The sequence below is a fragment of the Liolophura sinensis genome, chromosome 4 (assembly GCF_032854445.1).
Source record: "Liolophura sinensis isolate JHLJ2023 chromosome 4, CUHK_Ljap_v2, whole genome shotgun sequence".
NCBI lineage: Eukaryota > Metazoa > Mollusca > Polyplacophora > Chitonida > Chitonidae > Liolophura > Liolophura sinensis.
The window spans coordinates 14,291,593-14,309,214 of record NC_088298.1 but is presented as its reverse complement, the minus strand read 5'-3'; the positions used below and the strand labels follow the sequence as shown (position 1 = coordinate 14,309,214).

The 17,622-nt window shown below is 38.4% G+C and overlaps 1 protein-coding gene across 1 annotated transcript; it reads left to right on the top strand.

Moving 5' to 3' along the window:
* Positions 1–388: 388 nt before the first annotated feature.
* LOC135464432 (uncharacterized protein KIAA2012 homolog) lies at positions 389–17,030 on the top strand. The gene is made up of 3 exons (XM_064741858.1): positions 389–437; positions 2,155–2,305; positions 13,192–17,030. The coding sequence occupies exons 1-3, from the start codon at positions 389–391 to the stop codon at positions 13,439–13,441; spliced, it is 450 nt and encodes a 149-aa protein (XP_064597928.1). The 3' UTR covers positions 13,442–17,030.
* Positions 17,031–17,622: the final 592 nt, after the last annotated feature.

Sequence of the window (17,622 nt, the reverse complement as noted above, 5' to 3'; positions counted from 1 at the left end):
TTGGTGTATGTCATCAGAATGAGGGAGATGAAATGCAAACAGGCTGAGCAGGAGCAGAAACGATTAGGTGAGTTTTTGTGTATGTCATCAGAATGAGGGAGATGAAATGCAAACAGGTTGAGCAGGAGCAGAAACGATTAGGTGAGTTTTGGTGTATGTCATCAGAATGAGGGAGATGAAAGGCAAACAGGCTGAGCAGGAGCAGAAACAATTAGGTGAGTTTTGGTGTATGTCATCAGAATGAGGGAGATGAAATGCAAACAGGCTGAGCAGGAGCAGAAACGATTAGGTGAGTTTTTGTGTATGTCATCAGAATGAGGGAGATGAAACGCAAACAGGTTGAGCAGGAGCAGAAACGATTAGGTGAGTTTTGGTGTATGTCATCAGAATGAGGGAGATGAAATGCAAACAGGCTGAGCAGGAGCAGAAACGATTAGGTGAGTTTTTGTGTATGTAATCAGAATGAGGGAGATGAAACGCTAACAGGCTGAGCAGGAGCAGAAACAATGAGGTGAGTTTTGGTGTATGTCATCAGAATGAGGGAGATGAAACGCTAACAGGCTGAGCAGGAGCAGAAACAATAAGGTGAGTTTTGGTGTATGTCATCAGAATGAGGGAGATGAAATGCAAACAAGCTGAGCAGGAGCAGAAACAATGAGGTGGATTTTGGTGTATGTCATCAGAATGAGGGAGATGAAATACAAACAGGCCGAGGAGGAGCAGAAACGATTGGGTGAGTTTTTGGCGAATGTCATCACAATGAAGAAAATGAAATGCAAACAGGTTGAGCAGGAGCAGAATCGATTATGTGAGTTTCTTGTATGTCATCAGACTGATGAAACGAGACAAAACGAAAACAGGCTGAGCTGGAGCAAAAAGGATTGGTTGGGTTTTGGTGTACCCCATAAAAGGAAGAGAGGCTGAGCTGGAACAGAAATATACTACTCTTTATTTCCAAAAAGCATGCTCTTATGCGATGAAACAAAAAAGGAAACGATACAACAGGTGTATAATATATTTAAACAATAATGGTTCATACCCTGACATTGATCTAAAGGAAAAAAGTTCCTTGATGTGTGGTATGTATGCAAACCTTTGACCAGTGATTCTTGTTGATGATATCACCCTGACAAGTCCTCAACTTTAAATGAAGCTGTTAGCTGTAAGCTATACCCAGGGCCAACTTCACCAATTTGCCCAACCAGTTGTTTGACCTCCAGCATCTTATTCAGTGGTGTGCCATTAAACATTGATCGAATGAGTAAATTGACCCTGTTGTATGATGTTGTGTGTTTCATTGATCGAATGAATAAATTAACCCTGTTGTATGATGTTGTGTGTTTCATTGATCGAATGAATGAATTTACCCTGCTGTATGATGTTGGGTGTTTCATTGATCGAATGAATAAATTTACCCTGCTGTATGATGTTGTGTCCATTGATCGAATGAGTAAACTAACCCTGTCGTATGATGTTGTGTGTCCATTGATTGAATGAATAAATTAACCCTGTTGTATGATGTTGTGCGTTTCATTGATCGAATGAATAAATTAACCCTGATGTATAATGTTGTGTGTTCATTGATCGAATAAATAAATTAACCCTGTTGTATGATGTTATGTGTTTCATTGATCGAATGAATAAATTAATCCTGTTGTATGATGTTGTGTGTTCCATTGATCGAATGAATAAACTATCCCTGTTGTATAAATGTTGTGTGTCCATTGATCCAATGAATAAACTAACCCTGTTGTATGATGTTGTGTGTCCATTGATCCAATGAATAAATTAACCCTGTTGTATGATGTTGTGTGTTTCATTGATCGAATGAATAAATAAACCCTGTTGTATGATGTTGTGTGTCCATTGATCGAATGAATAAGTTAACCCTGTTGTATGATGTTGTGTGTTTCATTGATCGAATGAATAAACTAACCCTGTTGTATGATGTTGTGTGTTCATTGATCGAATGAATTAATTTACCCTGTTGCATGATGTTGTGTGTTTCATTGATTGAATGAATAAACTAACCCTGTTATATGATGTTGTGTGTTCATTGATCGAATGAATTAATTTACCCTGTTGTATGATGTTGTGTGTTTCATTGATCAAATGAATTAATTTACCCTGTTGTATGATGTTGTGTGTTCCCAGAGGAAATGTTAATCCGGCAGAAGGAGGAAGAGGAGAGACGGCTGGAGGAGGAGAGGATGTTGTATGAGATGGCTGAACATGAGAGGATAGCTTACGAGAAAAAGAAAAAGGAAGACGCTGAGAGACGGAAAAAAGAGGAGGAGGCCGCAAGGTCAGGAAAATTTATTTGTTTATCTATTTATTTGCTTTGTTTGACTGACATTTGTTTGATTGGCATTTAACACAGGAGTGTGTCATTATATATGACAGAAGTAAGTGAAAAGTTCTTGTGTATGGCATTAGAGAACAGTCAGTCAAGTAGCATTGGCAAATAATGTGGAGTCCTCCATTCTCATTGGTTTTCCCAAGCAAATAATTCAAAGTTTGTCATCTATAAATGTGTAGTTGTTCAGTGAAAGCGGTGTGGAGCATATGTAGTGGTATTGAAGTGAAGCCAGTGGTTCTTCACTGAAATCTAGCCAGACACCAAAAGAAAAGAGAAAGAGAGAGGATTGTAGGAAAAAGTCAGTGCAGAATAAATAGCCATTGTTGTCCACAATGAATAAATAAATGAATATATGACATGTGAAGCCAAAACTTCTGGAAAATATCTTGTTGACATGAGCTTCCAATTCTCTTATCTTGCTTTTAAATAATGGCATAAATGAAGACAGATCAAGGGAGGTGACCTAGTGTCAAGGGATGGGGGTGTATTGGCGATTGTCTCCCCTTAGTCTCAGTCTTTGTCACACTCTCCACACACTCCCAGCACACTCCAGAAGACCCTGGTAGTGTGTTGAGAATAAAATAATCTACATATTTTCTACATTTAGGGCTCATAAGTACATCAGGGGGCACATTAGTAATAATCCGGCCTTGAAACTAGTTTGGTTTTAAGGTTGAACAGTTGAAGTAAGAGATTTGGTTTTAAGGTTGAACAGTTAGATTAAGAGATTTGGTTTTAAGATTGAACAGTTGGAGTAAGAGATTTGGTTTTAAGGTTGAACAGTTAGATTAAGAGATTTGGTTTTAAGATTGAATAGTTGGAGTAAGAAATTTGGTTTTAAGGTTGAACAGTTAGATTAAGAGATTTGGTTTAAAGGTTGAACAGTTGGAGTAAGAGATTTGGTTTTAAGGTTGAACAGTTGGAGTAAGAGATTTGGTTTTAAGGTTGAACAGTCGGAGTAAGAGATTTGGTTTTAAGGTTGAATAGTTAGATTAAGAGATTTGGTTTAAAGGTTGAACAGTTGGAGTAAAAGATTTGGTTTTAAGGTTGAACAGTTAGATTAAGAGATTTGGTTTTAAGGTTGAACAGTTAGGTTAAGAGATTTAGTTTTAAGGTTGAACAGTTAGATTAAGAGATTTGGTTTTAAGGTTGAACAGTTAGATTAAGAGATTTGGTTTTAAGGTTGAACAGTTGAAGTAAGAGATTTGGTTTTAAGGTTGAACAGTTGGAGTAAGAGAATTGGTTTTAAGGTTGAACAGTTGAAGTAAGAGATTTGGTTTAAAGGTAGAACAGTTGGAGTAAGAGATTTGGTTTTAAGGTTGAACAGTCGGAGTAAGAGATTTGGTTTTAAGGTTGAACAGTTAGATTAAGAGATTTGGTTTTAAGGTTGAACAGTTAGATTAAGAGATTTGGTTTTAAGGTTCAGTAGTTGGAGTAAGAGATTTGGTTTCAAGGTTCAACAGTTGGAGTAAGAAATTTCACTCACTGTAGTAATCTCTCACTGTCCAAACTGGATTGTTGTTATTAGGATTACACTTTTGTGTACGTAGCAGAGAAAATTGGCTCTGCCCACTCTGGGTTTCGAACCAGCGACCTCAGAGTCACTAACAATACCTATCCACCATGTAGACCATTCAGCTGATAGACTTTATGAAAATAAATTATCACTCTGATGATTAGAAATGATACAGCTGATTTGGCTGAACATACAGTATCAGATTGGGGGAGGATATTTAGAAATTGGTTGCAAGTAAAAGTATCCTCACCATTGTCCAGAAAGAGTAATCCAAAAGACAGAGTGGTCTCAGCCAGTTGTTAATAGCAATAGAATCAATGATATGTAATCTAGAATAACAAGTGGGATGCTGTTCTTCTCATTGCTGACGTCGTTTCCAAAAATTTTCATCCATTGACATGAAATATGCACAAAAGTGATGGGTAATTAGGAGATATAAAATATGCATTAAGAATAAAATTGCGTTTTAAGAAAAAATTTTGGCCTAACATTTTTCATTTCCATTAAAATCAAAATCACTACTAACGGAATTACTGTTACGTTAAACCAGTATTTAAATGTCATCTGTCATTCTGACATCACCTTCCTGTTTACAAAACATGTATATACCCTAATTCTTCAATATGTTCACGTATAATAAAGCCATTGTTTGTGCAGTTTATGCACACTTACAATTTGATTTTGGAAACTGTTGGTTTTAATTGGCCATTTTCAGCGTTTCACAAAAAGTATAATTTGATCAGTCTACACAGAACAGTGGCTTCAGAATATGCTTAAATATACACCTTGTAAACACACCAAGAGGTTCAAGAATTACATTATCGGGCTTGTATATCGTCAGTTGGGTACACAGTTACAAGGGGGATTTTTAGTTCATTTTAGGTTTATCTGCTGAATGATCTAGCTGTAACCTTCCTCTACACAGTACATGTATATTTCAGATGTTAGCGTTGTTAACTGTTCATTACACCATTGTTTAGGGGATTTTTCTTCTAGTGCTGGTATATCCTCTCCCGAAAGGGTTCGCTTTAAGTACTGAATTGGAAAATTACCAAATGCGTACATGGAGATGTAATGCTGAGATAAATAAGGGAGATTTTCTGTTGGCTTCGGTGGAAAAAGACATCAATTAGTCACATTTCCATTACAACTCCTCTGCCACTCAGGCCATGTCTGTTCTTAGGCGACAAAGCCCTTCTGTCGAAAAATTCCAATATATCACATGACCGAGCTTTTCAGTGCCTCCCCAGAAGGATTTTGGTAATGGACGCGTTTTATTGGACTTAAGCGCGTAGCCTTAGCTGTCCGTGTAGTCCGGCATCGGGCGCCTGCTTTCTCCTGCCCCGACATCAAAGCTGAATAAATGGCAGGATTACATGTCCGTCTGCTCAATCAATCAATTACTCATGAGTCAACACACTGGAGATTGCCGCCGAAAAGTTCCACCGAGACTTGCTCTGACGGATTTCACCTCCCTGCTTGCCGAATTCTGCCGGACAATATCGCCCCTAAGAGGATCGCAAAGAAAAACACTGGGCTGGAACTACGGCTGGAAAAAGTAACTGGCGGCCATTGTGAGACCCCCATTTCCTCAGATATACCTAATGTCAACAGCCCACTCCACAATGCCCAGAAATGTTTCTGTATTTGTCAGAGTGGTTAGTTTGGAGCCAGTCCCATGTAGACTTAATACCTCAACAGCACTCTTCAGACAGAGTTATGGGCATGAGGTTTTTACCAAATTAGAGAATGTCTTTTACTGCCTGGCAACTACTCGGGTAGACATTACTTTTAACGATCACACTGACGTTTCAGCAAAGTGGTTTTTAGCCAAGGACAGAATTGTGCAAAACAACTTTTGCAGTGAGTTTATGAGGCTGACATTTAGATGTACCAGAAGGGGAAAAAATATTGCTTAAAATAAGCGTGCTAACTTTACACAGCAGGCATAATTTTGTAGCCTCATTTCAGAATCACTTGTCATGGTGATAGGGATGTACTCTTTAGTTTAATGACATTGCCCTGAAAAGTTGCTCAAGAAAGAGCAATTATAGAAGCAAGTAAGAGTTACTTTTGGTGCTGAAGCTTAGATTTTTGTCATTCTTTTCAGTTAATCCTCTAAACATCAATAGAACTATCAAAATTAGGCATAGTCAGGAACCTCATTTTTGCTGTATTTCAGACACAGTAGTGTAGGGTATTGTTAACTTTATACACATTTAATACATTCCACTTTTAATATTCAGATAAGAAGCAAAATAATTCTATGAAAATTGTTATCTCAGCATGTCCCTCTCCACTCGCTAAATCAAGTGTGAGAAAAACAGAAAATAGCCCCTAATCTCTCTCAGCAGTCTCTCATCGTCTTTAAGTTTTACCAAGATGTGCCATGGGAGACAAAATGCTGGCGACAATGTACGAATCAGATGCTTCCGCTAAATCTGTGAGCAGGCATGAAAATGAAAAGAGGGCGTCCCACAGCGTGGCCAGATTAGATCCTCCTCACCAGGTGGCTACAGGGTCGCTTCAGCCGGGAGGTATCGGATCAGAAGGACAATAGGTTTAGTCTGCCTGGAACCAAGTCCAGCTAGGCCCCCCCGCAGGCTCACATGGGAAACCTCAATCTGGTGTCAATAAGGCACTATATCCTGAGGATGAACACTGATGCTGTCTCCTTACTTCAGGAGGGATTTTAACCAGCTAACTATGTCTGAACCAAATCTGTCCCTGATTTCAAATCAGTGTCCTGGTTTCTTTCTCGATTTGGTCATCTCCAACCGTAATGCTGTTTTACAGTACAAAACATCAGGCACTCCTCGATGACAACACTGACGGTGTTAGTAAAGGCTACATGAGACAGGGAAGAACACTTCAGTTGGAGCGCTTAGTTTGTTGTGTGTTCCCAGTATAAATTCATCGCTGACCTCATTTTTGACCAGGAACGAAACACCTGCCAAAAAATAGATATAAAATAAATAGACTGAAAAATAAAAAGTTTGAGAAGAAATATTTTGTCATAAGATTCTTCAGTTTTGTTAAAATCATAATCTTGGTTTCAGAGTTTTTTTAGCAGAGGAATGGAGCTCTGTAAGTTGCTTAGTCTAGTGATCAGTCAGTCAAATTCTAGACATCAGATCTTTAGACATGCGCCATTCACTCAACAAAGAGCCCGAGTGCAAGACAGCATGATACCCTGTGCAATTGCCTTTTTGCTAATATTGCAAATTTGCTCCCATGATGAAGTACCTGAAATACAGTCACTGTATCAAGTGTGTTGATATATGTATGTCTGCCCTTCCATTGTCATTTAACATCAATACTGCATTTTGTTGTAGTTAATTCTCCTTAAGCTATGGTGCTATTGGAGGCATGTAACTGGCCACCATGTATGCATTTATATGAACATGCAGTATAAAACCCTACCTGAGCTAGAGAGACAAGAAGCCGTATTCCAGGTGTTACATGTGACCATTTGCCAAATATCAAACTCTCCTGGCTATGCTGGTTTTACTCTCTATGCTGAAAGCCTTTTATTATACAAAGCCCTTTTTTCCTCAGCATTAACTATAGGGTCAGCATCCACAGTAATGTTTGACTCCCTGCCGGTCTGCTGGTGAATCGCATTTACCAGCACTCATCCATTTAGTATTTTCCGTACTCCCTGCGCCTCTGTACAACATAGCAGTTCCAAATTACTCTGCTCCTACTGCAATCTTCCCCCACCCTCACCGCATTTTAGTTACACTGTGATTAGTTTCTTTCGAGTCTTACTTCAAACTCGAAACATTTTAGCCCTTCAGCAGTGTTACCATTAAGTTATTAGATTCTTTACAGCCAGTTTACCCCAAACCCCTAGAACAGCCTCTTTAGCTTCACTGTTACACTAGTTACCCCACCCCACCCCACCCCAATCATATGACCCTCCTTTGCTGATTGAATCCTGCCTTCCTTTTCCCAGCTGGCCAACTCCATCCCCAGCTCTTGCCACCCAGCCCTCTTGGGTGTCCAGCCCCTCTGTGTACACACACCATCCTCAAACATCTGTATTTAATTACAGCACCAGTCTCCTCCTTTCCCAGTCAGGGAATGAATTAAAAGAATGCCTTCTTAGCTCTAAGTCATAAACACAGGCCTTAACAAGGGGCCAGAGAGAAAGTGACACCATTATGCAATTATCTGTGTAATGTGGAGATCCTGTCTGTAGTCATAAACATAGAGCTTAACAAGGGGTGTGGGAGAAAGTGACGCCATTATGCAATAGATGACCTGTGTAATGTGGAGATCCTGTCTGTGGTCATAAACACAGAGCTTAACAAGGGGTGTGGGAGAAAGTGACGCCATTATGCAATAGATGACCTGTGTAATGTGGAGATCCTGTGTGTAGTCATAAACACAGAGCTGAACAAGGGGTGATGGAGAAAGTGACACCATTATGCAATTATCTGTATAATGTGGAGATCCTGTTTGTAGTCATAAACACAGAGCTTAACAAGGGGTGATGGAGAAAGTGACACCATTATGCAATAGATGACCTGTGTAATGTGGAGATCCTGTTTGTAGTCATAAACACAGAGCTTAACAAGGGGTGATGGAGAAAGTGACACCATTATGCAATAGATGATCTGTGTAATGTGGAGATCCTGTTTGTAGTCATAAACACAGAGCTTAACAAGGGGTGATGGAGAAAGTGACACCATTATGCAATAGATGACCTGTGTAATGTGGAGATCCTGTGTGTAGTCATAAACATAGAGCTTAACAAGGGGTGATGGAGAAAGTGACACCATTATGCAATAGATGACCTGTGTAATGTGGAGATCCTGTTTGTAGTCATAAACACAGAGCTTAACAAGGGGTGTGGGAGAAAGTGACACCATTATGCAATAGATGACCTGTGTAATGTGGAGATCCTGTGTGTAGTCATAAACATAGAGCTCAACAAGGGGTGATGGAGAAAGTGACACCATTATGCAATAGATGACCTGTGTAATGTGGAGATCCTGTCTATAGTCATAAACACAGAGCTTAACAATGGTTGATGGAGAAAGTGACACCATTATGCAATAGATGACCTGTGTAATGTGGAGATCCTGTTTGTAGTCATAAACACAGAGTTTAACAAGGGGTGAGGAAGAAAGTGACACCATTATGCAATAGATGACCTGTGTAATGTGGAGATCCCGTTTGTAGTCATAAACACAGAGCTTAACAAGGGGCCAGAGAGAAAGTGACACCATTATGCAATAGATGACCTGTGTAATGTGGAGATCCTGTTTGTAGTCATAAACACAGAGCTTAACAAGGGGCCAGAGAGAAAGTGACACCATTATGCAATAGATGACCTGTGTAATGTGGAGATCCTGTCTGTAGTCATAAACATAGAGCTTAACAATGGGTGAGGTAGAAAGTGACACCATTATTGAACATATGACCTGTGTAATGTGGAGATCCCGTCTGTAGTCATAAACAAAGAGCTGAACAAGGGGTGAGGGAGAAAGTGACACCATTATGAAATAGATGACCTGTGTAATGTGGAGGTCCTGTCTCTTTTTAGTCATCTTCCATGAGATTGTGGTTTCTTGATGATCAGAAAGTTCAAAGTTACTCGGTATTATATTCTATTTTGTATGCTGAGCACTCAGGTACTTCAGATGGTGTATGCTCAGACCACTATTTATCTGGAGTTACAGTGTACCCATGCATATCACCCAGCAGTTTAAGTTCCTCACAGGATAAAATCAAAACATTTACCTTGTCAGAATGAGGGCCTCAAGCCCCTATCACATGACAGTTTAAAGTCTCACCCTGAACACTGGGAAGGATTCCATGTGTCCTGTGATTTGGACAGGACAAAGGACACCCTGGGCTGGATCACAGGAACTGTAATTCTAGACCATGGAGACAAAGGGAGCTAATAAGGTGGGGGATTACTGGTAACAGATCCTCTTTGTGGAGTTTCAAGTGGACAGTGGTCAGGCAGTTGACCACTTGTATTATCTGTAACTGGACACTGGTGGACAAGAGTGGTGAGAGCATCATGGAGTGGATGTAGGGGGTTGTGGGTGGGAGGGGGGGAGGGGTGGCGGGTAGCAGTGGGGACCTAGAGACTAGCAATGGTTGTGCTCAGGGCCAGCAGTCGACTTTCTTCCCTTTGTGTGTTCTTCATTGAACACAATCTGATGTTTACGCCTTTTCCCATATAATAGGACATTTTTAACTGCAGTGTGGACTTTACTGATGGTACATAACCATTCATCCCCACCCCCACCCCTCCAACACCACCCCTCCACCCCCTCCCCTCCACCCCCTCACCCCCCACTTGGGTGATGGTCATGTGGTGGGTAGTATTGGTGGATAGTAAAGTAAATGGAGAACTCACCTGATGGTTGTCATTTTGTAGAAAAATGTTTTGGATGTAGAAGAGAATTTTCCCCTTGTTCATCTCAGTGTCTTTTACAATTGGCAGGTTTTAAACCATTTGCAAAAATGTTTACATGTGGAAAGGTTGATCAAAGATCATAATGATAATGAATTTTTTCTCCAGGTTTCCCTGGCAAGAAGATTTAAAAAAAAACAGTTATTTCACACAAAAAAAAACATACATGCTAAGTTTTTTTTCGCCACCCAATGTATTAACCTACTTCTTTTCTTTTAAGGTTCTAGTACAGTATCCCAAAGTAGTGTTAATCCCTAAGGACTCTTCTCTTAAAAGTTATGATACAAAGGTTATTGTCAGTAATGCCAACAACTGGCTACTTCAACCTTCTTAGCTCTTTGCCCCCCGGGCTGTGTTGATAGGCCTTTTTTTGTTGCCTTGTGTCTGTGAAGAGCTGAAGAGGGTGTGTGCCCCATAACAAAGGGCATTCGATCTCTGTGGTGAGGTTGGAGGGCAGCGGGGCATACACAAACACTGCAGTCTCACTCCCCTCACCCCAACCTGTATGTAGGACTGCACCCCAAGCTGTTGTTTGTGGGTTTGATTTGATGATTTGATAGAACTAGAGAGGTTCCGCTGTGTGATTGACAATTGGCATTTAAATCTCCACAGTATATGATGTAATAGACCGTCTTCAGATGTTGTGGTACAAGACCTGACATACTGAAGGGTCATGGCATCAATCAGGTCACATTTGTTGCATCACCATTTATACGGCATGACTCAGTACTCCTTGTGACTTACTCCTCCACCATTTCAAGGCAATGAGTTCAAACTACAGGTGTGCATATTATGTGCATATCTAAATGATGTTGTATGTCGGGAGTAAACACAATATGTAAAAGACCCATTCTACAACCGTTTGATTTTGGCATCATTTGTTTCCCTTTTCAGAAAAAAAAAATTTATTGATGTACAGAATGCTTAGTTTGTGACATGCAGATTTTGCTCCCCCCAAACCCCCCCTTCCCAAAAGTGTTTGTTTAAAGGCAAGTGTACGTCATAAATGATTATTTTCTGGGGATGAAACTGACATTTTTCCAGTTAGATGAAACACTACCTCCCAAACACACCTCAAATCACCTTTTTTAAGATTAATAAATGCAACTGTCATTATCAAGCAAAATGGATATAGGTGTAGGTCAAATACAGTGTGTGTGTATGTAGAGGTTTTATGCAAACTAACTTGTTAGAAATTTACAATTGGAAGTTGGATGTTTGTTAATGTAAACCAGTGTGGGATTTTGTCCAGAATTTACATGTTTGTGTATAAATTACAGCACAAAGGTCAGACGTATGGTATATATAGCTATGTGCTTATGCATGTTAGCCTTTTTTAGGAAAATTGGCTTTGTTGTTGGAAATGTCATGGCTCGGTAAAGTATCTTGACTGGCTGGATGCTTTATCAGTTAGATTTCTTGTGACATGTTTTTATGAATAACACAATAAAAATTACACTATTGTTTTATAAGAGGCTTGGATTTGAGCCTCAATGCAGTTCAAAACTTCTTTTGCCAGATTTTATTAAAGTTTGCTCCATGTGGACGTTTCTTTAGAGGGACGAAAGTAGATCGAATACAGACACAACATTTCACTGTAATTTAATTCTGTGCTTGCATCTGAACTGATCTGTTTGGAGCTAAAGAAAAAGTTTAAAGAATTGATTTTTCCAAAGTTTAGAAATTTGGCTGTTGAAAACCGTGAATGTCTTTATCAGCCACAATGGATGCGTTATCAGCTCCCTCGAATGAGCTGGCTTTCTTCGGGTGAGACAGAGCGAGTCTTGATGCGTGAGTGAATTCTTTCAGAGATAAACTCAGCAAGAGAAAGATGCAAATGCAGTGGTATCAAAGCATCTGCCCAGATGCTGTGTAACAAGGCAGGATAATGGAAATTTAATAGGATGGCAGATAATCTATCTCCAAAGACAAAAGAGTTTGCATTGTGAGTGGTTGAAGACAGAAACTTTTTCAGAGAGTAGAATGTCTGTTCTTTGTCCATTGTTGGAACAGTGCTCACAGTTTAATCTTAATCAATCATTTAGTCAGTCAGGGGATACGTAACACTCAAGTGAGATGGAAAACTAAATTCAGTCAACCCAAGGAATTGTAAAATAAAGTGCTGATTTTGAAGACTGCGACACACTCCTGGCCCAAACAGACAACAGGAAAACAGTTTAACTTAAAGGAAATAGAATTTTGAGGCTTCCTAGTATTTTGCTTGTTAAACTCAAAAAAATGTGAAATGTTCTGTAAATCACAGAAATATACTGTAAATCACAGCAATATACTGTACATGTAAATCACAGAATTTTTAGCCATTAAATCACCATGCCATGTGACTTGTAGAACAGAAGAGTGATCAGATATTGAAAAATTTAGCCGAGTTTATTAGCTTCAGCTACCCATGTTAAAAGCATACTCTGTAGGGCCAGCTGTTATTTGATCATTCCTCAGCTGAATCTGTAACCACTGTTAAACTAGTACATATATCATTTGTTTGGGGGTTTTTTTTTACATTAATTGGAGAAAATTATTAGCGAAATACAGGAACTTCAAAAGGAACAGAGTGAGTTTTGTCGCGCTGATTTCATTAACTTTAGTTTCAGCACACTGACTGTACAATCAACACCAGTAGTGCACCTGTAATACATATACATGGGGTCTTAACTTGCTCTAACTTCCCTCGCACGGTCAAGTTGTAGTTTAAAATGTCTCAGATATTCTTTGAAGAAAATCTTTCATTGCTTTGTTTTTTGGGATTGATTTTGGTCCAGTGGCAAGTCCTATGGTAAACAAGTCAGGAATGTGGAAGTGTTAGTTTCGACAGTCCTATCTAAACTTCATGTAATAAGACATGTACCAAATTTGTTATTTCAGAATTCGGCGTGAGGAAGAAGCTGCGCGTGCCCTGGAAGAAGCACGGAAGTTGGCCGAGGAAATGGCTCGGAAACAAGCGGAACTGGAGGCAAGGTTAAAGTTCAACCGGGAGCTAATGCTAGAGGCCAAAGGTCTAGGTCACACACAGGATATTACGCGAGCTTTTGTCTACTCGTATTTCGAACTCCTGCAGTGGTTAGGCCTGGACATCCCAGAATTTGACTTGCAGAAACTTCAAGCTAAGTTTTGACCTATTTTATGTGTTACTTGTGTTATGACTTGATTTGCAAGGCTATGTTTTTCAATCATTTTCATGATTTTGACATTCAAAATCTTTTGAAATGTTTTTAATGTTTCGAAATGTTAAGAGACAGTGTTAGAGTCTGCAAATTGCTGGATGATTGGCAATGTTTCGAAATGTGTAGCATGGTTGTTGTTGTTTTTTTTTACTTCATTTTTTTCTTGTTATGATTTTTCCATTGCCTTATTCTTTTGAACAATTCATTTATCACTTTACAATGAACTAAATCTCGACCATTTTATGTCTAAAGTTGTGAAGAACTGCATTCTGATCAAGTTTCACCATATGCAACACTGCTCAGACTTTTGCTCAACCTGTGCCAGTGTTTTAGTTATTCATAAGGCGCATATTCTAATTGTATCTGTCATTTATTTTTTGAGTTTTGTCATTTTCATTAAATTTTCTCGTAGAGGGGATATGTTTACATGTATTTCATTTGTACACTAACTTGTTTTTTTATTTAATACAATTACGTGTTGTGCTCAAACACCTTTTACCATCTGATATGATATGGCAGTTGTTTAACCATATTACACATGTTGTTGTTCACTAGTTGTCTTCAGTCAGAAATCTGATAAATTTTGTCTTTAAAACCTTTTACCACTAATGCCTTTTATACTGTTTATGTAAAAACATGTGTATTTTTTTTCCTTTTGGTTTACTCCCAGTTTTCTTCATCCATAAACCTGATCACATGAGTTATAATACATATGCATATGTGTTGTCAGATAAATTCATAAATTGGTTTGCTTTTTGCTTGTGACGCGTAACTCTGAAAATTGCTCAGATCTTCTGGTTGATCAACCAGTTTTTTGATATCCTATTTGTTAACATGGACCATCCACTCAGTGACATCCATTTTTTTGTGGATGTTACAACTATTGAAATTTGTGCTTGTTTCCATATGGGATTTATTAAATATTAAATATTTTTTTATTATGATTGTCCAAGTGCCTGATGCTGTGTAATGATGAACTTGCTGATTTGAAAATGCTGACTTTAATGCATCTGTGATAAATTTACAAACTGTTTATGAACTCTACATGTTGCATTAATCATTAACAGTATTATATATATGGAAGTTAAAAACAGAAATACAACTTCAGCAAAGAAATGAGGCCAGGGTAACAAAGCAGAACACCTGTTTAGCTGTCACAGTCTAGAGCTGAAGGAAGTACTTGATTATATCGGCAGACACTAAAATTACCAGGGACGTGTTTCACAAAGGTATTTGAGCTTTAGCCGAAAGTTGTACCCTATTTCCTCGACCTTTTCGCATATGAAAGAGCAATTATCAGTGAAATTTCATTTGATTTTAGGAACAAAGCTACATTGGTTGGATTAGCCAATTTCAGAGCTTCACAAAAAGTGTAATTTTATCAGTCTGCACCCAATATTACCTTCAGAGTAAGCTTGAATAAACAGCTTGCAATTATGCAAAAAGGGCGAAGAATTACTGTAATCCAAATTAAACTCGTAAATATATAGATTCAGTCGATACAATTTCGATTTTAAACATTTCAGCATAGCCAGTGTAAATGTGACAAACTTTAACTTATGCCGACATAGAAGGAACACATCGAATTTGATTGAGATTGTGTTAAAGGGTATACAGGTAAAACTTTCAGCAGCCCAAATCACAACTCACAGAAGGAATCATGGACTGGGTAAAAAACGTTACAGTATTATTGAAATCCATATTTTCTATCCATGAGTGTACAGTGTTGGAAAGGGCAAAATAAAACTATGTTGTAAGTTCATAATATTATAATGTACTTGTCAAATGACTGCTGGGTTAGAAGTTTGAACAGACTTATTAAAAGTAGATATACAGGTAGATATAATGTGAAAGATACTGTACATGTATTAACTGTTAGGAGATTTGACCTTTGCAATGAAGGTCATAAAACTGTTTTAAAACTAAAACTGAGCACTTTATTTATCAGAGAAACATGGCTTCAATCATTAATTAAATCTTCACACTTTTATTATCGCTTGTCTGTGATCTTGTTGTAATTAATTTATTGAATGATTGCCTGTAGTCTTCAACATTGCAGTTTATCCAACGATCTTCATCATGCTTTGAGTAAATTGAGTGTTAATTTAATCAAATTAAAATGATATAGATTTAAGCTTACTGGGAAGTGTGTGATATTTTGATATTGGTGGAAGGAACCTGTTTCAGTATTTTCAAGTTTTGAATTAAAATTTTATGTTTTATTGCTCTTCTACATTTTTTAAGTATCACTTAAATTATGAAAATTGAGTTTGATATGGCTGAATTTTTATGCAGTTTTATATTTTTATGTGCTTCATAAGTGGAAAAACATGTATGTTGTCCTATGCTGCTAGTAAGAGTAGTATTACCTAACTTACAGTATTAAGCTTATTGGTGTGATTTTAATGCATGACATTTCTATCTTTAATTCATTGATATCTATAATAATTGATATTTCGGACAGGTACAGGGTTGATTAAAAGTGATACTTCCATTGACGTGGAAATTTAAGATAACAACCTAAACTTCAATACATTTACATTATATGATATGCAGGAATTGTTTGCTTCGCGTGTCTTATAGTCTTATTGCTGGAGTAAAGCTTTCAGCATGCATGCACTCTGTTTACCACTCTGACAACGAAAGAAAGTTATGTCTTTGTTTAGTTTACGACTTATTTTTTTATTTATTTATTTGATTGGTGTTGTACGCCGTACTCAAGGATATTTTACTTATAAAAATACGGCAGCCAGTATTATGGTGAGAGTAAACCGGGCAGAGCCTGATGGAAACCCACAATCATCCGTGTACGGTCGGAGAGGAAGCCAGCATGAACTGGACTTGAACTCACAGCGACCACATTGGTGAGAGGATCCAGGATCATTACTCTGTGCCAGTGCGCTAACTAATTGACATATTTTTTCAGAATGTTAGCGACAGAGAACCCCGACTTATTTTAGAATTTCAACATGTGTACAGGTGAAAGTGATAATGTTACTGTCCTCTGCATTGTTGATTCTGGCATGTTGATGGTATATTTTGTTGGCATGACAAAACGTTACTGGTGGTGTCTGATGAATCAAATGTACATAGCAAATGTACATTGTGGGTAAATGTACACATGGCGGAGATGTTTTTTGGGGGTGGTCACATTTAAGCATGAAATGTTGAAAGTGCTCTGCAGGTGTTGTTGATAGCCTTCTTATAATTAATAATAATAAATTTTAGTACATTTCCCCAGAGGGTAAAAACACAAAAAATCAGCAGGTTCTTCTTGAGACTCTCAATGACATAGTATATTATACAGTACACATGCTTAATACAAAAATAGTAGGATAAAGAATGTCCAAAGCAAAGTTCAAAACTGTATATACTGAAGCAGCCCTAACATGGTACACAGCATATTGCATGCATAGAGGTACACCTGTCAGATACATTGTTAATGATGATTACATTCATGAGTTGTGTTGTAGACATGAATGGTTGAGCAGAACACGGGGCCTCCGTGGCTCAGTCGATTAGCACGCTAGCGCAGCGTAATGACCCAGGAGCCTCTCACCAATGCGGTCGCCGTGAGTTCAAGTCCAGCTCATGCTGGCTTCCTCTCCGGCCGTACGTGGGAAGGTCTGCAGCAACCTGTGGATGGTCGTGGGTTTCCCCCGGGCTGTGCCCGGTTTCCACCCACCATAATGCTGGCCGCCGTCGTATAAGTGAAATATTCTTGAGTACGGCATAAAACACCAATCAAATAAATAAATAAATAAATTGAGCAGAACACAATGTTTGCTCTCGTATAAGCTTCATTGAGGTGAGGGTGGGCAGAACACTCATGCAAGATTGCTTTACTTTAATGATGAAATGTTAATGTGTTTTTGTTCATATAATAATAATTTATGGTTGTGTATACCTTTAGTGATGAAACATCACTATATAGTCTTATGAGTATTGTATGTCAAGCTGCATTATCCAGTGTAGTATATAATTGATAATTAATGACCAGATATGTGGACTAGTGCCCGTAACTGTGTATAAGTAACGACTGGGTATGTGGACTAGTGACCATAACTGTGTATAATTAATTGTGAGCATTGTTGCCTGATGTCCATTACTATGTATAAGTAATAATGAACTT